Raw genomic sequence first — 24145 nt, forward strand, 5'->3', positions numbered from 1 at the left:
ATCAGTAAATTTGGATATGTGGCTTTGTATCCCATCATCTAAGTTGTCAATAAATACGGTGAAGCGTTGCGGCCCCAACACAGCTCATTGCGGGACACAACTAGTCACGTCTTGCCAATTGGAGTGTCATCCCATTATCCCTACTCTCTGTCTCTGTCTCCTTCCGCTCAGCTAATTTCCTAACCACGTCAATAATTTGCCTTCAGTTCCTTGAGCTTCAACTTTGGCTAACAGTCTCTTATGAGGGACTTTATCAAATGCCTTCTGGAAGTCCGTATAAATAACATCCACAGACATTCCCCTGTCCACTACTTTAATCACCTCTTCAAAAAATTCAATCTGGTTCGTCAGGCCTGACCTACCCTTTACAAATCCATTCTGGCTCTCTCTGATCAGCTGAAAATGTTCAAGCTGTTCAGTCACTCTATCCTTAATTATAGATTGAGCAATTACCAACAACAGATGTTAGGCTAACCAGTCTGTAATTCCCCGTTTTCCCCCTTTCACCTTTCTTAAATAGCAGAGAGTTTTTAAAATTCTTTCATGGAATTTGAGCGTCACTGGCAAGGGCAGAATTTGTTGCCCATCTCTAATTGCCCTTGAGAAGGTGGTGATGAGTGCCCTCTTGAATTGCCGCAGACCATCTGCTACATATGAAATTTAGACTCTCCCATTAAAACCATGTTGCCTTTGCTACATGCTTGTCTAATCTCTGCATTTATACAATCTACCACTTTATAGCTGCTACCAGGGGTCCATACACAACTCCCATACAGAAATGCTTTTCTATTTATTAATTCTACACACAAAGTTTCCACTGCCTGTTTATCTCTCGCTATATCCTCTCTTATTGTGGAAGTGATGTCATCCTTAATCATTAAGGCTGCTCCTCCCCCTCTGCGATTTTCCCTGTCTTTCCTGTAAACTCTATAACCTGTTCCACATCCTGACCATTTTGCAGTCATGTCTCAGGAATGGCTACCATGTCATGCCCTCCAAGTTGAATTTCTGTCTGCAATTTATTCAATTTGTTCCTTATACTCTGTGTGTTTGTATAAAGAATGCTTATTTGGGCCACTCACTCAAATCTGTTCTGCAACTCTAATGTTTTACTCACAGAGTTTATGTTTTCTCTCCTTGTTTAATTACTTTACATCTTTTAGTTTTCCTTTTACCTGCAGTACTAAAAGCCCAATTTCTGACAGTTCTTTTCCTTCCCAAAAATACTTTATTCATAAAATTTGTAGAAGTACATTCCATGGTTTCCAGCACTCTCATTATATAATGGTGGGAGGGCCTTTCCCCATTGAACCTTAGCAGCAGCTACCCCAAGCTTTAGTGCATCCCTCAGCATGTAGTCCTGGACCTTGGAATGTGCCAGTCTGCAACACTCAGTTGTCAACAGTTCTTTGTACTGGAAGACCAGCAAGTTTTGGGCAGACCAAGGCGTGTCCTCTTCATCGAGTTGATGGTCTTCCAGGAGCAGTTGATGTTGATCTTGGTGTGTGTCCCTGGGACCAGCCTGTAGAGCACAGAGTCCTGTGTTACAGAGCTGCGTGGGATAAACCTCGACAAAAACCGTTGCATCTCTTTCCAGACCTACTTTGCAAAGACACATTCCAGAAGGAGGTTGGTGACAGTCTCTTCCCCACTGCAGTTGCCTTGAGGGCAGCATGTGGTGGAGCTGAGACTCCGGCTGTGCAAGAATGATCTGACGGGGAGGGCCCTTCTCAGCACCAGCCAAGCTTAATCTTGGTGCTTGTTTGAAAGTTCTGGCAATGAAGCATTCTGCCAAATGAGTTTGACAGTCTGCTCAAGGAACCATCTAATAGATAGGATCCGCCATCTCCTCTTCCTGCAGGGCCCCGAGGACGTTATGGGTAGACCACTGCCTGATGGACTTGTGGTCAAAGGTGTTTTTCTGCACAAATGTTTCCATGAGTGACAGGTGGTTTGGCATGGTCCCACTGGATGGAGTGTTCTGTGGCAAGATGCCCAGATCCGTCCTTTGCAACACCGGGGACAGATAGAACCTCAGCATGTAGTGACACTTGGTGTTTGTGTACTGGGGTTCTACGCACAGCAGCCACACACAAAGGTGACCATCAGGATGAGGGTGACGTTGGGTGATCCGTTATCAATCTCCAGATAAAGCGGAAGGTGTCTTGGGTCACTACTGCGATTGAGGAGTGGGGTGTGGGCCAGACGTGCGCCATCTACAGCAACACCGAGAGCGCCTTGTACCCGCAATGGAGAGGGAGTGTCGCTCCCACATGCCAAGTTTCTGTTAGGCTTTGGCTATATGCTTCTTCCAGTTTTTGGCGCATGCCCCAGCCCCACCAAACCATATCCCCAGCACCTTCAGGTAGTCTGACCTGATGGTAAAGGTGGTGAAGCATCAGTTGGCCCAGTTCCCAAAGAATATGGCCGCACTGTTACTGCAATTTATTTTGGCTCCCAAGGAAAGTTTGAACTGGTTGCAGCTGAGACGGTGACGTAATGGTAATGTCGCTGGGCTAGCACTCCAGAGGCCTGGGCTCGTAATCCAGAGGCCCGAGCTAATGTCCTGTGGACACAGGTTCAAAACCCACCACGGCAGCTGGTGGAATTTAAATTCAATTAATGAATATTTTAAAAATCTGGAATTGAAAGCTAGTCTCAGTAACGGTGCCATCTAGTTCACTAATGTCCTTCAATGAAGGAAATCTGCTGTCCTTACCTGGTCTGGCCTGCATGTGACTCCAGACCCACAGCAATGTGATTGACTCATAACTATGCTCTGAAATGGCCCGCAAACCACTCAGTTCAAGGGCAATTAGGGATGGGCAACAAATGCTGGCCTTGCCAGTGATGCCCACATCCCATTAAAGATTAAAATAAAAAATGTTCATCGGTCTATTTACCGACAGTGGATCCAAGCAGAAGATGGTGGCATTGTCCACGTACAGGAAGACTTTGGCCATCGGGCTCCGCTGCCCTGGGATTGCCACCCCTCTTGATGACCACATCCTTCCTGATGGACTCGGAAAAAGGTTCAATACAGCCCACAACAGGACAGAGTAGAGTTGACAGCCCTGCCTGACTCCAGATTTGATTGGAAATCTTTCCAATTCCCACCCATTGATCGAAGGTGTGCTGGTGATGTTTGTGTAGAGCAATTGGATCCAATCTCCATTTTGGAGAGTCTGTCCGTTATGCAAGTATGTGAGATTCTGACTGTAACTCTATTCCCTTTTGTTTGTTTTTGAACTATTATTTATACTACCTTTTCCACCTGAGTGCTCCCACCGCCTCCCCAACACCACCACCAATTTACTAGTTTAAAGCCCTTGTGACTGTCCTATTCATCCTTTCCCTGTGGACCATGGTCCCAGCCCGCTTGAGGTGCAGCCTGTCCTGATGGTACAGTCCTGGCCCAGCATGGGTTAAAAATTGAAAACATTAAGTGAGAAAATGTGAGATAAAGTAAGTGATTGCATGCTGTCATGTTAACCATTAATAGTTTAGATGTTACAGATTCTGCAAATGGTAATATTTTAAACAGCATTTGTATGGGACCTTTCCCAGACAGTATGTAAATGCTGAGGGCTCAAACCAGATTCTGTTACTCAATATACTGCAGTGGCTTTAAGTTACTTCACAGGATGGCTTCAACCTACCAGCGTATTGGTCAGCTGGGATGTCTACTGGTTTGCTTGCAGTGTTTTTGGAGTCCAGCTGAAAGTGGAAAGCTGCTGGTTATTCCTGTCGATGGGAGCCATTGGCTGAGCATGCAAGTTGTCCTGGAGGAACTCCATGAAAGAGGACATAAAATTGTTGTTGTTTATCCTGAAAACAACTTGTTGATCAAGACGTCCCTTCACTACAGCAGTAAGATTTACTCCACTGCCTTCAGCAAAGCTGATGTGGACCAGTTTTACAAAAACCTAATAGGGATGGCTTTTTATGATGGAACCTTTTACCAAAGGATTAGTGGAAGCTTGCAGCATGTGAGTAAAATGAGGCAGTTCTTCCTGAGTATCTGTGAGGATCTGTTGTTTAGCACAGAGCTGATGCAGGAGCTGGCTGAGGAAAAATTTGACGCTTTACTGAGTGACCCTTTCAGCCCATGTGGTGCTATTGTTGCGGAGTATCTCTCACTGCCCTCTGTGAATCTGTTGCGAGGGATTCCTTGTGGTTTGGATAATTTAGCCACTCAGTGCCCCAGGCCACTCTCCTATGTGCCAAGAATTTTCACAGGGAACACTGATCGAATGACCTTTCTCCAGAGAACAGAAAACGTGCTGGCCAGTTTATTGGAACCATTGTTGTGCCATTTTATATATTCACCTTTTGAAGAACTGGCCACCAAGTTCCTTCAGAGAGATGTGACACTGGCCCAACTGCTGAGTCAGGCTTCCATCTGGTTGCTGCGATTTGACTTTGTATTTGAGTTTCCGAGACCTCTGATGCCAAATATGGTGCTAGTTGGAGGCATCAGCTGCAAGGAGAGAAAACCTTTACCTCAGGTAGGAACAGCACTGGTATGAATGGAATGAAAGAATATGCATTTACGTGGCAAATGCAAGGATAGGGACATTAAATGCCAAATACACAGTTCAATGGAACTAGAAATGCATGTAATCTGATATAGTTATCTAATTATTTAGGTTGTAGATCATTTGAATAGTCATTTATTTAATTCGATATATTTATCGGTGCGACTTCAATATCCAAACATGTACTTTTGGAAGTTATATATGTGTTGAAGAACACTGATACACTTCTCATTGTGCCCTTAGAACACTTCTTCACACCTGGAACATTACCAAAGTGTCTCCACCATCATCATATATTTGAGATTTTGTTGCAAAGCTGCACTTCATTCAAGCCTATTTCTTGATTAAATGTTGTACTAAATGAAACTCTGGGAGCTGACATAATATATTACATTAAAGTAGATTGAGATTAACCCAGGTCTCATTCTTAATTCACTCTCTTATGGGTATCACCAGCAAGGCCAGCATTTATTGTCCATCCCTAATTGCCCTTGAAAAGGTGTAATGAACGACTGCAGTCCATGTGGTGTAGGTACACCCACAGTGCTGTTAGGAAGAGAATTTCAGGAATTTGACCCAGCAACAATGAAGGAACAGTGATATAGTTCCAAGTTGGGATGATGTGTGACATGGAGGGGAACTTTCAGGTTGTGGTGTTCCCAAATGTCTGCTGCTCTTGTCCTTCAAGGTGGTAGCGGTTGCGTAGTTTTGAAGGTGCTGTCTAAGAAGCCTTGGCGAGTTGCTGCAGTGCATCTTGTAAATTAGTGCACCCTGCAGCTGAGGTACGCCATTGGTGGAGGGAGTGAATGTTTAAAGTGACTGTACATCTGCTTGCCATTATCATGGAGGAGGAGGAATGGGAGGGGGAGAATAAATGACAGGAGATCTGGAGAGTGCAGCATCACCAGCAGGGACTGCACCCCAACATTAGGCTTTCCTAACAAAAACAAGAAATGCTGGATTCACTCAGCAGGTCTGGCAGCATCTGTGGAAAGAGAAGCAGAGTTAACGTTTCGGGTCAGTGACCCTTCTTCGGAACTGACAAATATTAGAAAAGTCACAGATTATAAACAAGTGAGGTGGGGGTTGGGCAAGAGATAACAAAGGAGAAGGTGCAGATTGGACCAGGCCACATAGCTGACCAAAAGGTCACGGAGCAAAGGCAAACAGTATGTTAATGGTGTGTTGAAAGACAAAGCATTAGTACAGATTAGGTGTGAATATACTGAATATTGAACAGCAGCAAGTGCAAACCTGAAGAAAAACAACCTGGAAAAAACAGTGGGTAAGCTTTCCTCCACTGGTTAGATGTATTCCAGCAGATTTCAGCACATGACCTCCTGCCTCCTATTGCTCCACCCCCACACTCCTGACATTTGTCGCCCACACGTCTGTCTATGTGGTTCCTGCTGTTCCACGCCAAATGGGAAACAAACAGCCTCTTCCTTACTCCTTTAGATGGTTCTTGACTTTTCCTTTCTCCAATATTTTTATAATGAATAATCAAAAGCATTCTTAGAAAATAAAAAAACCCACAGCATTCTTTTTAAAGCCCTAACGATTTTTCTCCCGGTTTGCTCGGAGACGTGTTGGGAAGATGAATCTTTTATTCCTGGAGAGTCCAGGACAATCCTGAAGGGTTGGCAACCCTGCCCCATGTTCAAGAACCTGGCTTGGAGAGCATGTGGGCCTCAACTGATATCCTAGGCCTTTACAAAGGAGTCGATTGGCTGACTCACCAGTGCATAGCAACTGCACTCTCCAGAGAAGTGGTAGCATTCTTCATCTCCCTGGAGTCTCCATGTTCCCCAAGACCGCTTTCCCATATCTGGAGATCTCACCTGGTCTTGAGGCACTCGCCTGGCATGGTGAAATGTGTTTACACTGGTATCTCTTTGGTTGCAAGTTGGGGAACTCTGACTCTGCTTGGTGAAAGCCTGAAGATGGGGTGTCCTCCCAGGAAAGGAGGAAGGTGTAAGGCTCTGACTTTCCATTACTCCGTCTGGCAGCTCACTGTGGACAAGTTGCAGGACACAGTCAGGATCTGTGATTTCTATCTCCTTCGGAATCTACTAACCCTCCCTCCCTCTCCACCCCATCCTTGTCACCTCCTGCATCTCCTCTTACTCCTCCTCTTCATCTTTACCTTCCGATGCTTTGAAAGATCTGTGGGAAAAAGTGGAGGAAGGCAGCGCAATGTCCTCGTGTATTGGCAGATAGCAAGTGGACAGGTACTCACCTGGCTCTGGTTACTCCCTGTGTCCCCACCACTATTTTTACTCCCGAAACGGGGGGAGTGCACTGTTTTACTAGTTCCACCTCCCCAGGTCACAACATATATTTACATTTTTTCCCAGTTACCCATTTGGTCAATCATAGACTCTATTTTTATCCCAGAATAAAATACACTAGCTTCTTTATTAAACAACAAAATTATCAGTTTATTATAAAACAAGTCTTAACCAGTAACGATGCAAAGTATTAACACACAGATTGAAAACTAAAAGTTCCCATTTTACCTTACCCCTCACACACACACACACACACATATACACCGGTTAACTGAAAAAATAGAGATTTACTCTTTAGAGCTCTATTACAAAAAACCAGGAAAAAAGAATACTTTAGCCAAATACTTGCTAATAGAAGATATGGAAAGACGTCAGATATCCTTAGTTTCGATTTGGCGTCCCAAATACGCATAGATGGCTGTCACTGGGATCTTTCTAGAACAGTTCTTGTCTACAGCGTTGTAGATCAGTTTGGGCAGGCTTTCCAGGAGAAATGCGGCAACAGTTTCAGTCTGTTTCTTGTGCTTGCTTCTCAGGGCTTCTTAAAGAGATGGAAAAGTTGACAGGAATTTTTAAAGAGATGGAACAAGCTGAGTTGGGGTTTGTTCCCTTGGCAAGTTTTCTCCAACTGTCTTTTCCAAACTCTGTCCACACTCCCACTCACTGTCCAAAGCTAAACCAAAAACATCTCGGGAGTCTAGCCTCCTAACCCCTATAACTCTTGACGTGCCACTTGTTTGTTAACATCTTTCCCCAAGTCAAAAAAAACCCTTCTGGGCAATTATCTGAAGCCAGATGCCTTCCAGTAAAGACTTCTTTTTAGCACCTCTTGATTCTTTCAGTATCTGTTGTTTACAAGCTCAGTCCAAAAGACCTTCTGATCTTTTTTTTTAAAGAAAACACTAAGTTCCAGCATCTATGCATCAGTTTTGAAACCCAAGACCTCAAAAAAACTGTAACAAAAAAATGCAAGCACTCGTAATACCATAGTAACAACTCCACCACATTCTCCTCATGGAGTCAGAAAGCCGAGGGTTGTGACCACCTCCCCGGCTCTTTGCCCTCCCAGATGTTGTGTGCCACCTTGCCCTGTGAAGACAAAAGAGAGAGACGTTGGAGATACTGTCGATGTGGAACAATCAAAAGGGCAACTGGTCTCCGCCTTTCTGGAGAATTTGTTGCAAGGTCATTGAGTTCCACTTATGAGAGGTGAGCTCATTGAAGCTCTTAAGGTTCTGAGGAGGCTTGACAGAGTAGATGCTAAGAGGGTTGTTGCCCCTGGCTGGTGAATCTAGAACTTAGGGGCATTCTGGGGTCGATCCTTTCGGACTGAGACAAGGAGGAATTTCTTCATGCGCAGTTGGGTATCTTTGGACTTTTCTATCTAAGGTGGATGCTCAGTTGTTGAGTATATTCAAGGCTGAGATTAATAGATTTTCAGACAGTAGAGGAATCAAGGGATATGGAGATCAGGTGGGAAAGTGGAATTGAGGTCAAAGATCTGCCATGATTATATTGAATATCAGAGCAGGCTTGAGGGGCCATATGGCCTACCCCTGCTCCTATTTCTTATGTTCTTAAGAACCTTAAGTGTGGGGCCCACAGTGAGCGAAGAAGAAAGAGAGAGCATGGTGAGTGTATTACCTTCCCTGCTCTGGTCAGGTCATTGAACTTCTTACCACATTGCACTGTTGTCCTGAGGATAATAGATGTGGCATTCAATGCCTCCATTCATGCCCACCTCCTGACGGCACAAGTGCGAGGATGTGGGGGAGCTGAGGATCTGATCACCCCCTACCTTCCAGTGCACCCAGTTGGGCCTGCAGGTCTCTCTCCATGAAGTTGAAAGCCCTCCTCCTGGCCGTTTCTCCTTTCAATCAGCAGCAGTTACCTGTGTAGGGGAAAGATTCACTCTCTGCTGAGTGAATTAAATTAAATAATGAAAAGTTTTATGATAGAGAGCTATCTGACTCTTACCCTGCACTCCCCAGCCTTGCCTTGAAGGGCTGCACTTTTATAGTGCTTCACCCTCACACTGTGAGCCCCATTGGTTATGTTCCAATTATGTTCATAATACATTGGCTACTTATGCCAGGCTCAACCATTTTTATGTTCTGGCATATGCTAGTGGATTGGCAGGAAATTTGAGCATAACTTGACATCAGCAGAAAGATGCAGGAATACAAATATTTTCAGATGCAGCTTCCGGGTTACAGGAAATTCCATGCCAATATATATTATCACCTCCTCAAGGATAGTGTCAATAATAGATCCCATGAATTACTGTCTCACCATTGGTCATCTTGGTATCAACAAGGTTTCCTGAATCAACCGTGGAGCTAATGTTTCAGTCAGTCATTTTAAATATTCAAAATGACCACACTTTTTTTATTCTCCACAGGATTTAGAAGAATTTATGAACAGTTCTGGAGAACATGGAGCTGTGATCTTCTCCTTAGGGTCAATGATGTCGGAAATGCCAATCACAACAGCCAATCAGATTGCAGAAGCATTGGGTCAAATTCCTCAGAAGGTGATTTCAGATAGAGGAGTAATCAACAATAATTTATGCTGCTAATTTCAGTCTAGTAGTATTAGGTGTCTATTCATTGCAGCTTCACAAAAGCTTCACCTATTAAAATCCTTCCAACTCATTCAGTCTCTGCTGCTTTGTAATCTGTGGACCATAAGGATTGGGCAATATGTCAGAGGTTGGGGGAGATAACTTGGGACCCATAACTTGGGAGAGGTCTGGAAGAAATATCAGAACTTGGAGAGGGGACAAACACCAAGGTAAGGAAAGGTGATAGAATCCTAGAATGATATAGCACAGAAGCAGCCTATTCGGACAATGTGTCTGTGGCAGGTCTTTGAAAGATCTGTCCAATTAGTTCCGCTCCCCTGCTGTATTCCCGTAGACCACCATCCTTTTGTAATATGCAGTGAGCTTCTATCAAAGCCCTGCCATTTGCTGCTGCCCATCAAGGTTTGTTGCAGTAGATCCATTGTGTACTTCCTTTGCTCTTTATGCTTTTAGGCCTCCCTCTCCTCCAGCTCCTGATGCACTAAGGTATCCCTACCACGTGATTGATAACAATGCAATACTATTCATTCTGATCACGGCTGTAGTGATTTACCTTTAGCTAACAGTGCTAATTCCAGGCCTGACTTAGAACTCAGAACTCCAGTTTCCTTATGTGTCGCCCCCTCTGCTCAATCCTGTGTCAATTTTGTATGCATGGTTTCAACCAGGCTTCAGTCATATCGAGGATCTGTTTGGACTAGTTTTTGTTAACACCTTTAGCATCACAGCAGGCTTTGGAGTAGCAGCAGTAATGCAACCACATTTTGTTAATCAAAACGAGACATCAAAACAAAATTATGAGGGGCATTGATAGGTTGGATAGGAAGAAACGTTTTTGCTTGGCGGAGCGGTCAATAATCAGGGGCACAGATTTAAGGTAAGGGGCAGGAGGTTTAGAGGGAATTTGAGGAAAACGTTTTTCACCCAGAGCCTTTGTTGGAATCTGGAACACACTGCCTGAAGGGGTGGTCGAGGCAGGAACCCTCACAACATTTAACAAGTATTTAGATGAGCACTTGAAATGCCATAGCAGACAAGGCTACGGGCCAAGTGCTGGATAATGGGAATAGAATAGTTAGGTGCTTGATGGCCGGCACGGCTACGATGGGCTGAAGGGCCTGTTTCTGTTCTGTATAACTCTATGACTCTAACTGGAAACACTCACCAAATCAGGCATATGGACAGAGAAACAGTGTTAATGTTTCAAGTCGATGACCTCTCAACAGAACTGGAAGATGTTAGAGATGATCAGTTTTTAAGCAAGTGCAGAGGCAGGGGAAGAACTAAAGGTTGATTAGGTGGAAGGCAGCAGGGATTAAATAACAAAAAGGATGATGGTACAGGCAAAAGGGGCTGATAATAGGACAAGTAAAGAAACAAAAGATGGGTCCAGAGCAGTTGTAAATGGTGACAGCAGAATAGCAGAGTGAGAGGGAAGAATGGGAAATCTGGCAAAAGAAAATGCTGCAAAAAAGATGGGTAGAGTCCATTGATCAGGTATCAAAAGGGATCCGCACTCCAAACACAAGCCCACATGACTCCTCCTCTGCCCCCAGTGGCTGTGGTGCAGCCATCCTGCATTACCTGCTTTCCAAGACAAGTGATTAAGATTGAAAGTTGTTTAACTCAGTATCAAGGCTGGAAGACTGTAAAGTGCGGAGTGATCCTGAAATTTCCTTACCACTTTCCACTTGCCTTGATTACTCCCATCTACTTTTTTTTGAACTGACACGGAGGAAAACATAGCAACAGTACCTTTGTGTAATATTTCTAAACATTATACAGATAAGTTGCTTTTTATTGTATTGCAGCCTCAGGAAACTATCTCTGAAGATTAATTTGAGCATTGATAAAGACCTGCCAAAAGTCTGCTACCCAATGAGATAGTTTCAAAGTTCATAATTTGGGGATTGTGTAGATTTACTCAAAATAATGCATTGAGTTGGGGAGGGAAGGATGAGGGGTAACTGCATACAAAGAAAATAACCAACATTTATAGAGCACCTTTCATGATCTCAGGATGTTCCAAAGCACTTTCCAGCCAATGAAATATTTTTTGAAGAGTAATGTAGGAAACATGGCAGCCAATTTGCACACAGCAAGATCCCACAAACAACAATGTGATAATGGCCTGATAATATGTTTTAGTGATGTTGGTTGACTAATATATATTGGCCAGGACACTGGGGAAAATTCCCTGTTGTTCTTTGAAATAGGGCCATGGGATCTTTGATATCCATCTAAGAAGGCAGGTGGGGCTTTGATTTAATGTCTCATTTAAATGACAGCACCTCTGACAGTGCAGCACTCCCTCAGTACTGCATTGGGACTGTCAGCCTAGATTTTGTGCTCAAGTCTCTGGAAAGGGAAAGGAACCTACAACCTTCTGACTCAGGTGAGAGAGCGACTCACTGAGATGCAGCCGACACCTAAATACCTGAATATCTCATCAATATCCGTAATGAGATTGATCTGGTAACTTATTATTGGAATGTTGCCTCTTTTGTGATAGGTCCTGTGGAGATACACTGGGGAAAGGCCTTCTACACTGGCACCAAATACCAAACTGATGAAATGGCTGCCACAGAATGATCTGCTGGGTAAGAGAGCAACACGTGCTGATAGAGCCACACCACACGTGCTACCATTTGTGACAGGGTGGGAAAACAGATAGTAACCCAACCCAGTCACTATGAGGCTTCATAGTTTACTTCATAGTAGGAATATATGTCTTTGGAAATACCTGATTATGACAAATTGAGGTTTGTAGGAATGCTGTTAAACTAGACTGCGATCTGTGATGCTCAGTCAGCTTTTTGGTGAGTGAATTTGTTTAGGGAAGAACTTGAGCTGTTTTCTGATGTGTGAGCATTTAAAGGGCTTTCCTGCCCAGTTTCCTTCTGCTTTTTGGGCCTTCCCATGATGCTGCCACCATTCCCCAGTGACCTCATTTGCATCTGTCAGAGTGACTGCCAATGGCGAAGCAGCTGTGAGCTTCCTGGTTTCACCTTGCAGATGTACTCTGGGCCAGTTGGCCGGAGATATATAAGGCTCGGCAGCTGATCAAAGGTGGAAGTGAGGAGTCTGTGAGCTTGAAGGGTCTGAAAACATTCATTTCTGCAGCTTCAAAGCATGTTTTGCACCCCTCTCTTCCTCCATGTAGACCTGCATCAGTTTCTAACTGCCCAGACTATCTCAAGACTGTTGGGCCTCCCCACCTCCTGCAGTCAGGGCATCTCAGCAGCAGGTGTGCCTTTTCCTATGGATACATCCAGTCTACGCTATTATCTGGAGGAAGAACATCACAAAATGACACATCCTCCTCCCCTTCCACCCCATTTCTGTTTCTCCACCTCCCACATGTTTTATTAATTACCTTCTGTCACTGACATTTCATTGCCACCAAGGTGAAAGTATCTAGCCTAGGTGCTAGCACACAATGAAGAGACAAGTGACACTATAAAGATCTCCCTTATTCCACCCCCTCCCTCTCCCCCAATCAGTCAAGCCCTCCTCTTTTTGGCAGAGACCTATGCTCTGTGGATGACGCACTGGATTTCCTACCCTGCCAAAATAACAGCGAGCTGCCTATCAGCACACACGACTCGTGGGCAGCTTGAATTTAAATGAAGCCTGGCCATCAAATGGTTTGGGATTCTCGCTGATAACTCTGTGGTCGTTCTGAGACCCCACTCTCCAATCCATGTATAGTGAAGGTGAAAACTGACCCCAATCTTTCCATATTCAGTGCATGGGAAAAGGACAAGTTAATAACGCCAGCAACTGAGTTGGCACATTTGAAATAGAAGCAGAAAATACTGGAAATGCATCACATTTCTGGTAGTGTTAGGAAAAAAGTAATGTAAAGGTCCCTTTATCATTAAAGAGACCCTTCATCAAACAGGCGTCTCTTCGGGACTTTTTGGATAATCTTCCAATACTGCACACTGCTGAAGGCAATTGATTCAAGTTTCATTGGATCGCAGTAAGTTTCACATTTTTGTTTTCCCTTGTTCTGTGGTCTAGGACATCCCAAAACACGAGCTTTTCTGACTCACGGAGGGTCACATGGAATCTACGAGGCTATCTGCAGTGCAGTACCAATGGTCATGTTGCCATTGTTTGCAGACCAGATAGAAAATACAGAACATATAAAGCGTCATGGAGCTGGCATTGCCTTAAGTTTGAGAAATATCTGCTCTCGGGATCTAATGGATGCGTTAAGCATGGTTATCAATGATACCAGGTAAGTGAAGTTCACACAGCTTTGATTTATATGAAATCTCCAAAGTCTTTTTCGATACTTAAAACCCAAAGGTTACAAATAAAGCAGAGTAAAGAAAGATCTATCCAGTCGTTTATAAGAAAAAAAGAAAGACTTGCATTTATATAGTGCCATTCACAACCTCGGGATGTGCCAAAGCACTTTCCAACCAGTGAAGTACTTTTTGAAGTCCAGTCACTGTTGTAATGTCGGATACGCGGCAGCCAATGTGTGCACTGCAAGCTCCCACAAACAGCAATGGGGTGATGTTGGTTGAGGGATAGATATTGGCCAGCTCACTGTCGAGAACTCCACTGCTGCTCTTCAAAATAGTGTCATGGGGTCTTTTATGTCCACTTGAAAGGAAAGTCAGGACCTCATCTATGTGTGTCAACTGAAAAATAGCACCTCTGACAGTGCAGCACTCCCTCAGAGCATTAGTCTAGACCTTGAGCTCAAGTTCCTGGAGTGAGACTTGAACTCATGCTCTTATGACTCAGAGGTAAGAGTATTACCCATTAAGCCAAGGCTGACATAAAATAGCAGATTAATCAACAAAACTTAATGTATGGAGAAAAATGTTGCCTCGAGAGTGACCCCACTGACCCACAGCCGACATCTTATTGATTGAGGGTTGAACCCGCCAGCCTTTCATCATAAAATGCCATTGTTTTGATTGCACAAGGAATAAATTATCACTTTCGTATAGTACTGAGTATAGTGCAGATCTAGTGTATCACCAGTCTTTGTCTCGTGTGTATAATTGGGGCTGTTGATTATATAGGCTGATAACTTGATTATTGGTAGCTGATTCCTGGTAAATCAGAAACTGGAGGAGTGAAGCCTGCAAAGTTCCCAATGCACCAAATGTACTCTGGATCGGGGACTTCAATGTCCATCACCAAGAGTGGCTCGGTAGCACCACTACTGACCAAACTGCACGCAGTATTCGAGATGTGGTCTCACCAATGCCCTGTACAACTGAAGCACAAACATCCTTACTTTTATTTTCAATTCCTCTGGTAATAAAGGATAGCATTCCATTAGCCTTCCTTATTACTTACTGTACCTGCATACTAACTTTTTGTGACTCATGCACTAGAATACCTAGATCCCTCTGCACCTTGGAATTCTGCAGTCTTTCCCCATTTCAGAAACACTCTGGTTTTTATTCCGCCTGCCAAAGATAACAACTTCTCATTTTCCCATATTATAATCCATCTGCCAGATTATTGCCCACTCACTCAACCTATCTATATCAGTCTGCAAGCTCCTTATGTCCTCTTCACAACATACTTTTCCACCTATCTTTGTGTCATCTGCAAATTTAGCTCCCATGCTATCACTCCCCTTATCTAAGGCAATGATATAAATCGTAAAAAGTTGCGGTCCCAGCACAGACCCCTGCGGGATTCCACTCGTCATATCCTGCCAATCAGAAGAGGACCCATTTATGCATACTCTCTGTTTTCTGCCAGCCAGCCAATCTTCTATCCATGCTAATATGTTACCCCCTACACCATGCACTCCTACTTTGTGCAATAACCTTATTTGTGGCACCTTGTCAATTGCCTTCTGGAAATCCAAGTACAGTACGTCAACGGGCTCCCCTTACCCACAGCATATGTTAATCCTTCAGAGAACTCCAATAAATTGGTTAAACATGATTTCTCTTTCACACAACCATGCTGATTATTCCTGGTTACCTTGAGTTTTTCTAAGTGCCCAGCTATAGTCTCCTTAATGATCATGTCTAATACCATCCCCATGACAGACGTCAAGCTAACTGGCCTATAGTTAACTGTTTTCTGTCTCCCCCCCACCCCTCCCCCCCCCCCCCCCCCCCCACCTTCTTGAATAGAGGGGTTATATTTGCTACTTTCCAGTCTGATGGAACCTCACCAGAATGTAGCAAATTTTGAAAAATTAACGCCAACGCGTCTACTACCTCATTAGCCACCTCTTTTAAGACAGGAGGATGAAGCCCATCAGGAGGACTTGTCTGCCTGCAGCTCCATCAGTTTGGTCAGTACTGCTTCCCTGGTGATTGTAATTTCACCAAATTCCTCTCTTCCTTCCACCTCCAGATTTACAGCTATTACTGGATTTTTTTATTGTATGCTCTATATTGAAGACAGAAGCAAAATATTTGTTCATTTCATCTGCCGTTTCCTTATTATCTGCTATTAACTCCCCATTCTCACTCTCGAGAGGAACAACACCCATTTTACTTCCTCTTTTCCTTTTTAAATACCTGCAGAAACACTTGCTATCCATGTTTACATCTCTAGATGGCTTCCTCTCATAGTCTAATTTCTTTCTGCTGATTAACCTTAGGTCATTCTCTGCTGTTCTTAATATTCTGACCAATCATTTGACCTGCCACTCATTTTTGCACAATTATGTGCTTTTTCCTTAAGTTTAATACTTTCCTTAACTTCTTTAGTTAACCACGGATGGTGGGTCCTCCCCTTAGAATTTTTCTTTTTAGTAGGAATATACTTATTCTGAGTATTCTGAAATATCCCCTTAAATGTCTGCCACTGCTTCTCTATTGATCTATCGCCTAGTCTAGCAACCTAGTTCACTTCAGCGAGCTCAGCTTTCATGCCCACATATTGCCCTTATTCAAGTATAAAATACTAGTCTTAGACCCACTCCTCTCTCTTTCAAACTGGATGTAAAATTCAATCATATTGTTGTCGCTGCTACCTAGAGGTGCCTTTACTCTGAGTTCATTAAGTAATCCTGTCACATTACACAACACCAAGTCTAATATAACCTGCTCTCTGGTTGGTTCCTGAATGTGCTGCTCTAAGAAACTATCTCGAAAGCATTCTATGAACTTTTCATCCAGGCGACTATTGCCAATCTGATTTTCCCAGTTTATATGTAGATTAAAATCACCTGTGATTATTGCCGTCCCTTTATCACAAGCACCCAATATTTCTTCTTGTATACTTCATCCTACATTGTGGTTATTGTTAGGGGGCCTATAGGCCACTCCCACCAGTGACTTCTTTCCCCTCCTATTCCTCATCTCCACCCAAACCGATTCGACATCCTGATCTCCTGAACCAAGGTCATCTTTAAGTATTGCACCAATTACATCCTTGATTAACAGTGCTACCCCTCCACCTTTACCTCGCTTCATATTCCTCTTGAATGTTATATACCTGTCAATATTCAGGACACAATCCTTGTCATCCTGCAGCCATGTCTCCGTAATGGCTATCCGATCATATTTATTTACTTCAATGCACGCTATCAGTTCGAAAACTTTGTTATGAATGCGACATGCATTCAGATACGGAGCCTTCAGTTTTGTCTTTTTGTTATCTTTGTAACATCTAGTCTTGACTGTTGTTGTGTTCTTCGGTTTTTTCTCTCTGTCCCTTCCTGCCATTCTCTGACCTTCATTTCCCATATGACTATTCTGCTCTCCTGCCTTGACTCTACTCCTTGATTTGCTACATCTACCCAGGCTTGATCCCTCTCCCCCCTTGTTTAGATTAAAGCCCTCTCTACTTCCCTAGCTATACAGTTTGCCAAAAGACTGGTCCCAGCACGGTTCAGGTGCAGACCATCCCAACGGTACAGCCCCCACTTTCCCCAGTACTGGTGCCAGTGCCCCTCAAACCGGAACCCATTTGTCCCACACCAGTCTTTGAGCCACATATTCATTTCACTAATCGTATGTGCCCTCTGCCAATTGGCACGTGGCTCAGGTAATAATTCGGGGATTATTACCCTTGAGGTTCTGCTCTTCAATTTTGTGCCTAGCTCCTCATACTGTCTAAGCAGAACCTCTTTCCTAGTCCTCCATATGTCATTGGTACCTACATGGACCATGACAACTGGATCCTCCCCCTCCAACTCCAAGTTTCTGTCCAGCCCTGAGCAGATGTCCCGAACCCTGGCACCAGGTAGGCAACACAGCCTTCTGGACTCGCGCTCTCGGCTGCACAGAACAGTGTCAATCCCCCTCACGATACTATTCCCTACTACCACTGCATTCCTTTTTGCGCCCCCCACTTGAATGGCTTCCTGTACCACAGAGCCATGGCCAGTCTGCTCATTCACCTTGCAGACCTCACTTTCGTCCACACTTTGAGAGCACCTCAAACCTGTTTGACAATTACAAAGTCTGGGGCTCCTCCACTACCATCTGCTCGGTTGCTTTACCTGCCTCACTCACGGTCACATCCTCCTGTCCCTCACTGCTGACCAAAACAGATGACCCTGTTCTAAGAGATGTGACCATCTTCCAGGACAAAGTGCCCAGGGATTTCTCCCCTTCCCTTATGTTGTGCAGTGTTTGCAGTTTGGCTTCCAGATCAATAATCCTGATCCAGAATTCCTCTAGCTGCTTGCACTTCCTGCAGACGTGTTTGTCCTGGATCACCTTGGCATCCAGGAGCTTCCACATACCACAGCAGCAACATAACACCTGTTCTGCCATTGTTACTTATGCTATTAGTTAATTTACTTTAATTACTTCCTTAATAAACTTAGAATAAGACCTACGTATCATAGAATTTACTGTGTATGTAGACCTTCCTACTGGTCATAGACCTTACCAATGCTCATAAAGCGTTGCCAATACTAATAAACCTTACTACTATTAGTAAACCTTACAAATACTGATAAATGCTGAGCAAACTTAATACAGCTTCTGTATTAAGTTGTCCGAATGTGAATGAATACACTCCCTGCTGGTGTCTCTCTATCTCTCTCTCTCTCTCTCTCTCACTCTGTTTGACAAATGATCAACTCTGCTGCAATTTTTAGTTGATGTCTTACTTAGTATTTGATTGATTGAGATTAGATTAAATTAAAAGTTTACCGGTATAGCCACCTCGGCTGCTTTCTGTTACCTGCTGTCTCTGTCGACTGTGACGTCACTTTTCAATTTTTTTTCCCCTGCTCTGCTCTCTCTCTGCAATCCAATCCTTCTTTTAATGTCTTCTTTATAACTCCCATTCTCCAACACTAATCTACTACTATTTTTTCCGAAAGTCTTGCCAACTCTCCCTGGTGCCACCCCAGTGCCATGCTAAACATATCTCACTTCCTCCCATACTGGGAAATTTTCATGATGCTGAAGGGACTTGGTGCTGCTCCCCACACATCAGTGGGTCAGCACATTTCCCCTCAGGCAGACATCGCACCTGAATAGCACTGAACAAAGGGTGGATTTCAACCTCGTAGTGATGACGTACGCACTGTAATGCTCCATTTAATCCATTCTGAAGGAATCAGTAGATATCGCAAACAAATCATTTCTGTTAATTATTTAACGAAGCTCACTGTTGTGGTAAAATTCCACATGAATACTCCAGTGTCTGGATGGTCTACCTCAGCCTGTCAGTTGGTTCAGTGTCCTCACTCTCTTCCCAAAGTGATCGAACAAAACTGCAGCCTGTCCACCCATCTCCACATTTCTGCTACAGTTAGTTGCTCGCCGTAGATCTAGGCTTCCCAAGTCAAACATACTGCCAGCTGTGCTTGTGCTCAGTGTGTCTCAGATCATGTTAGTGCACAAGGAAATAGTCAGAGATGACCTTTCCTCAGAACAAACTACACCTATCTACCCATCCGAGTTTTTCCTGTATCTTGTGTTTATTTCGGTCATCGACCTGAAACGTTAACTCTGTTTCTCTCTCCACAGATGTTGCCAGACCTGCTGAGTATTTTCTGATTTTATTTCATGGCAGAAGGATGTTGGTCTAGCAATTACTGTGTCCATTTGGGCTGCACTTACAAATGTAGTGTTGGTGTAGTGGAGTGAGACACTTAGCTTGTCTTTGAACCAGTGAGTATGTCAATAGTGTTGCATTAGGAGGATAGATTCAATGGTCCTCCTGCTTCAGGTTTCGGGAAGCACTGCAGTGGGGACAGCAGTCTTAGATATGCCATGCCTTTGTGTTTCAGATACAAGGAAGCCGTTATGAAGTTGTCTACCCTCCACAAGGATTGCCCAATAGGGGCACTGGAGCTCTCCGTCTATTGGGTGGAGTTCGTGATGAGGCACAAGGGGGCCGAACATTTGCGAACTGCAGCTCACAACTACAACTGGATCCAGTACCACTGCCTGGATGTCATCGGGGCACTTCTTGCCATGGCACTGCTGCTTCTCTGCTTGGTGATCAAGTGCTGCTCATTCTGTCTACGCAGAGTGAAAGGCCAAAGAAAGAGGAAACACGATTGAAGTGCCTTCTTAAAAGTGAACCTTCCTCTGACCACCTGATAGTCTGATGGATGAAACATCCCTTTATGTGCATGTAGCAGTGGAGTCAATCCCCAGTGCTGGTTAAAGACTGAGTCCACGAGCGCTAAAATGGGGTTAGGTAATTCTCTCAGTTCCCAGCAGGACTATTGGGCTATGCAGTCTCTTCGAAGTCAATAATCTGTTTGATCACGCATATACATTTATTATATACGCACATTTTCATATATATATATAGGGCTGAATCTTTCCACTGCGACTGAGGTCCCGTCACCAGGTCGAAAGCTGGAAGCGACCCCGTTTCGGTAGCAGTGGGACCCGGGGAGAGGCATATTCCCATGAGTGGCCAATTAAGTAGCCACCACCAAGGCTGCCATCTCAACAACTGCTCGTGTGGCCATTGCTGGGGCTGCAACTGGAGGGTGAGGGAGCCTCAACAGATGAGGCACTCTCGCAGAGGGGTATGTGAGTGAACGCCAGGGTCAGGCAGGCAGGCCCCAGCGATTGGGGGGCTGGGAGAGGGGGGGTGATGGGGTCACTGAGGGCTGGCAGCACCATTGCCAAAGGAGTGGGCCATGGAGTGCCCAAAAAGCAGAGCCCCACCTGAGCCCACATGGGAGGTGGGTGCATGGGTCCCACTGCCACCTGAGGAGACTGTCCAGTGAAACCTGGTGGCCTCCCAGCAGGCTTGGGGGATGGGGGGTAGACCCCTCCTTTTTTGGCACTCCATGTTCCGCCGATGTGTCCCCCAGTTGCAATGGCCACTCCTGTGGAAACGGCGCGGCTGGCCTCCGTGAACTCCAACCTCCCCGATCAGTGGGGCCTGCCTGCCTGGCCCCAGCATTCCCTGACCCCACTTACCCTTCTTCGAAGGCATCTCAGCCATTGAGGCACCCTCACCTCGCAGCTGCAGCCCCAGCAATAGTCATCGCTAGTGGTGGCGTTGCTGAAATTGGACAGCCTCTGCAATGGCCACTTAATTGGCTATCCCTGGGAATATGCCTCCCTGGGTCCTGACACTGGCCGATCTACCACCATTCCCACTGCTAGAAAAATGGCATGCCAGCCGGAAAACGTCAGGCCTAACCCCACAAGGCCTTCCTTTGCCATTTTGCCAGCCTTCCCGCCTCCCAACCTGTTCCTGTAAAACTCCAGCCATATATGTGTGTGGGTTTGTGTGTCAGAGATGCAATTAGGTCCAGCAATGCCTCTGTTTTAAAAGTCTCATCCTTGTTTTCAAATCCCTCCATGATCTCTCCCCTCCCAATTTCCTTAACATCCTCCAGCCCCACAACCTGCTGAGATCTCTATGTTCCTCCAATTCCAGCCATTTGTTTGTCCCCCACTTCCTTCACCCCACCATTTGCGGCCATGCCTTCAGCTGCCTGGGTCCTAAGCCCTGGAATTCCCTCCCTAAACCTCTCGGCCTCTCTCTTGCTCTCTCCACCCTCCTTTAAGACTTTGCTTAAAATATACCTCCTTGACCACCAGTCCTAATATTTCCTTATGTGGCTCAGCATCAAATTTTGTCCGATCGTAGTGCATTCAAGGCACTATATAAATGCAAGTTGTTACCGTAGAAAAAGCCTGAGAGCAATGAATTATGTTCACATTGGAGATTCTCACTGACAATACCCAGTGTCAGCATGATATCCTCCCTGAATCACCTCTGACTCTGCCTTAATAACCTGCCTTTCCCCAACCTGGTCCCTGGAGGAATAAGTCCTATTTTCCATTTCCCATTTTCAACACTGCAAGCACTCCACCAAACTGACAATCTCTGTCAAACTAGAGGAACATTACACTTTGAGTCTGGAGCTCACTAGGAGGTAGGTCAGGCTGATCAATGCCACAGATTTGTACTGTACTTGAATTTCCAGAAGGCATTTGACAAGGTGCCACATAAAAGGTCATTGCGTAAAGTAGTCTTTCAGCTGGCAGAGAGAGAGAGAGAGACAGGGCTTGTCACCCATTGGTTTGTCTCAAAACCTTGGGCAAGGGAAAACAGTTTTTAAACTGAGGATGAGAAGAAGGACAATTTTTCATCCACTGAAAGGAAATCCACAATGGTTTCTTTTTAAACCATGAAATGGCAGTTGATATGAAGGTTGAAGCCATTTTCCTTGTACCAAATATCTCAAGATCACACAGTTATATCCCTACAATTCCTCCCCACTGTACTAGGCATTCCTTTGACTTGGACCTCATGCACCCTCCTCCCACCTCCTTCATTCCAACATTGGAGGCCATTCCTTCAGCCTCTGGGCCCTATTTTTGAGGTTCTCTCCCGAAACCACTCTGCCTCCCTGTGCTTCTTTCAGACCCTCTTTAAACTGCAGCTTTTGACCAGATTTTTGGTTGCCGCTGTTTAATATCTCTTTCTTTGGCTTGGCAGCCATTTTTTTCTGATCGTGCTCTTGCAAAGTGTTATGGGATGTTTTAGCTTTGTTCACAATGCTATATTAGATGCAAGCTGTTATTGTATATGAAAAATTTAATGAAAGAAAACCATATGACAGTTGACATGAAATCAAGTAGCTCAACAATTCTATATTGGAAAAATTAATTAATGGCTGTCCTCAAATCAATTCAAAATAAGCTTGATGCGACGGCTTATGAAGCAATTGTAATGCCTTGATTAAATGACAACTTTGCAAGCAATCCTAATCTTTTGTTGTTAAGCTTTTGTAGGCAAAGCGTATTATTGCAAGTTTTAGAAAAGGCGCTCGTGCAAAAAAGGGTGATTGATGAATAGAAGCTCTTTTCACGACAAACCAAACAATAAATAATTTGTTCTCTTATCTGGCTTATTGAAAAAGCTCATACCCATTGGGGTCACGTTTCACCTCCTTTGCCTAGAGTTAACTGGGTACTAATGGCTAGGCCAAGTGACCGAGCGGTGGCTGCCCAAAGCACTTGCCTGTCTCAAGTCATAGGCCCCTTTTAATATGCGAATGTGGTCTTTGGTGTCAGCCATGGCTCAGTGGGTAGCATTCTTACCTCTGAGTCAGAAGGACCAGAGACTTGGGGACGAAATCTAGGCTGACACTCGAGTGCCAGTACTGATGGAGTGCTGCACTGGTGGAGGTGCTGTTTTTCAGATGAGACTTTCAATCAAAGCCCTGTCTGCCGTCTCATGTTGAAGTAAAAATATCCCATGGCAATATTCAAAAAAAAAGCAGGGGAGTTCTCTCCAGTGTCCTGGACAATATTTATTCCTCAAGCAACATCACTGAAACAGATTATCTGCTGTTTGTGTGATCTTGCTGTGCACAATTTGGTTGCCACATTTCCTACATTACAACAGTGACCACACTTTGAAAGTATTTTATTGGCTGTAAAGTGTTTTGGGATGTCCCAAGGCAGTGAAAGGCTCGGTATGAACATGTCTTTCATTTTCTTTCTCGGGCCCTGATTACCATTTTATGCCATAATCGGCTCCACAAAAAGAATCTGCCTCTCTGGAGCACTCCAACTCTATGATTGTGGCAGCCTCCTCTCCCCATCCCCACTCAGCCCCCTAACCCCATTCCCACCCCAGCCTCCATCGGCACCCAGCTTCCTGGTGACCCTGCATCAGAAGGCCTCAATCTGCGGAGCTGCTTCAGGATGTCTGTTTTGCACTTCACCCTGCAGCTTCAGAATTGCAGCCACCTGTGAGAATGGGCAGTTAGCTGCCCTGCTCTGCTCTGAAGTCAAAATCAACCCCATTGTATTTGAAAGTCCTTTAATCCCTCTCTGTCTGTCTGTGGAAAGTAGATTAAAAAAAAGGTGCAGGGACACAGATTCAATTAAACAGTAATCAGCAAAAGTTTTAGCCAGACGCAGGAAGCCAGAACTGCTGAAAGATGATCGTTGGAAACCATCTGGGTCAAGCCAACTCATCGTCATCGGCTGTTCCTCGATTTGAGGATGACATTTACTCAAGGTCACGAGTTGCTGCCATGGGATTCAGGTGCTCAAACCCGCTGACAAGGGTGGTGCTGTTGTTGTCTGATGCACTGACCTCTACCATGCAGTGGCTGAGCACCAACTCTCAGACACTTCTTCCTACCTCCCCCTGGACCATGACCTCAGCACCGAACATCAAGCCACTGTATCCAGGACTGTCACTGACCTCATCTCCTCCAGAGATCTTCCCTCTACAGCTTCCAACCTCATAGTCCCACAAACCCCGGACAGCCCGCTTCTACCTCATTCAAAAATCCATAAACAGGACTGTCCTGTAAACTCATTGTT

At 44.7% G+C, this 24145-nt stretch overlaps 1 protein-coding gene across 1 annotated transcript; it reads left to right on the forward strand.

Moving 5' to 3' along the window:
• Nucleotides 1-3538: 3538 nt before the first annotated feature.
• Nucleotides 3539-22707, forward strand: LOC137372276 (UDP-glucuronosyltransferase 1A1-like). Its single transcript, XM_068036011.1, has 5 exons — nt 3539-4508; nt 9231-9362; nt 11926-12013; nt 13440-13659; nt 19612-22707. The coding sequence occupies exons 1-5, from the start codon at nt 3579-3581 to the stop codon at nt 19886-19888; spliced, it is 1647 nt and encodes a 548-aa protein (XP_067892112.1). The 5' UTR covers nt 3539-3578; the 3' UTR covers nt 19889-22707.
• The last annotated feature ends 1438 nt before the right edge of the window (nt 22708-24145 follow it).

The sequence above is a fragment of the Heterodontus francisci genome, chromosome 7, assembly GCF_036365525.1.
Source record: "Heterodontus francisci isolate sHetFra1 chromosome 7, sHetFra1.hap1, whole genome shotgun sequence".
NCBI classification, from domain to species: domain Eukaryota; kingdom Metazoa; phylum Chordata; class Chondrichthyes; order Heterodontiformes; family Heterodontidae; genus Heterodontus; species Heterodontus francisci.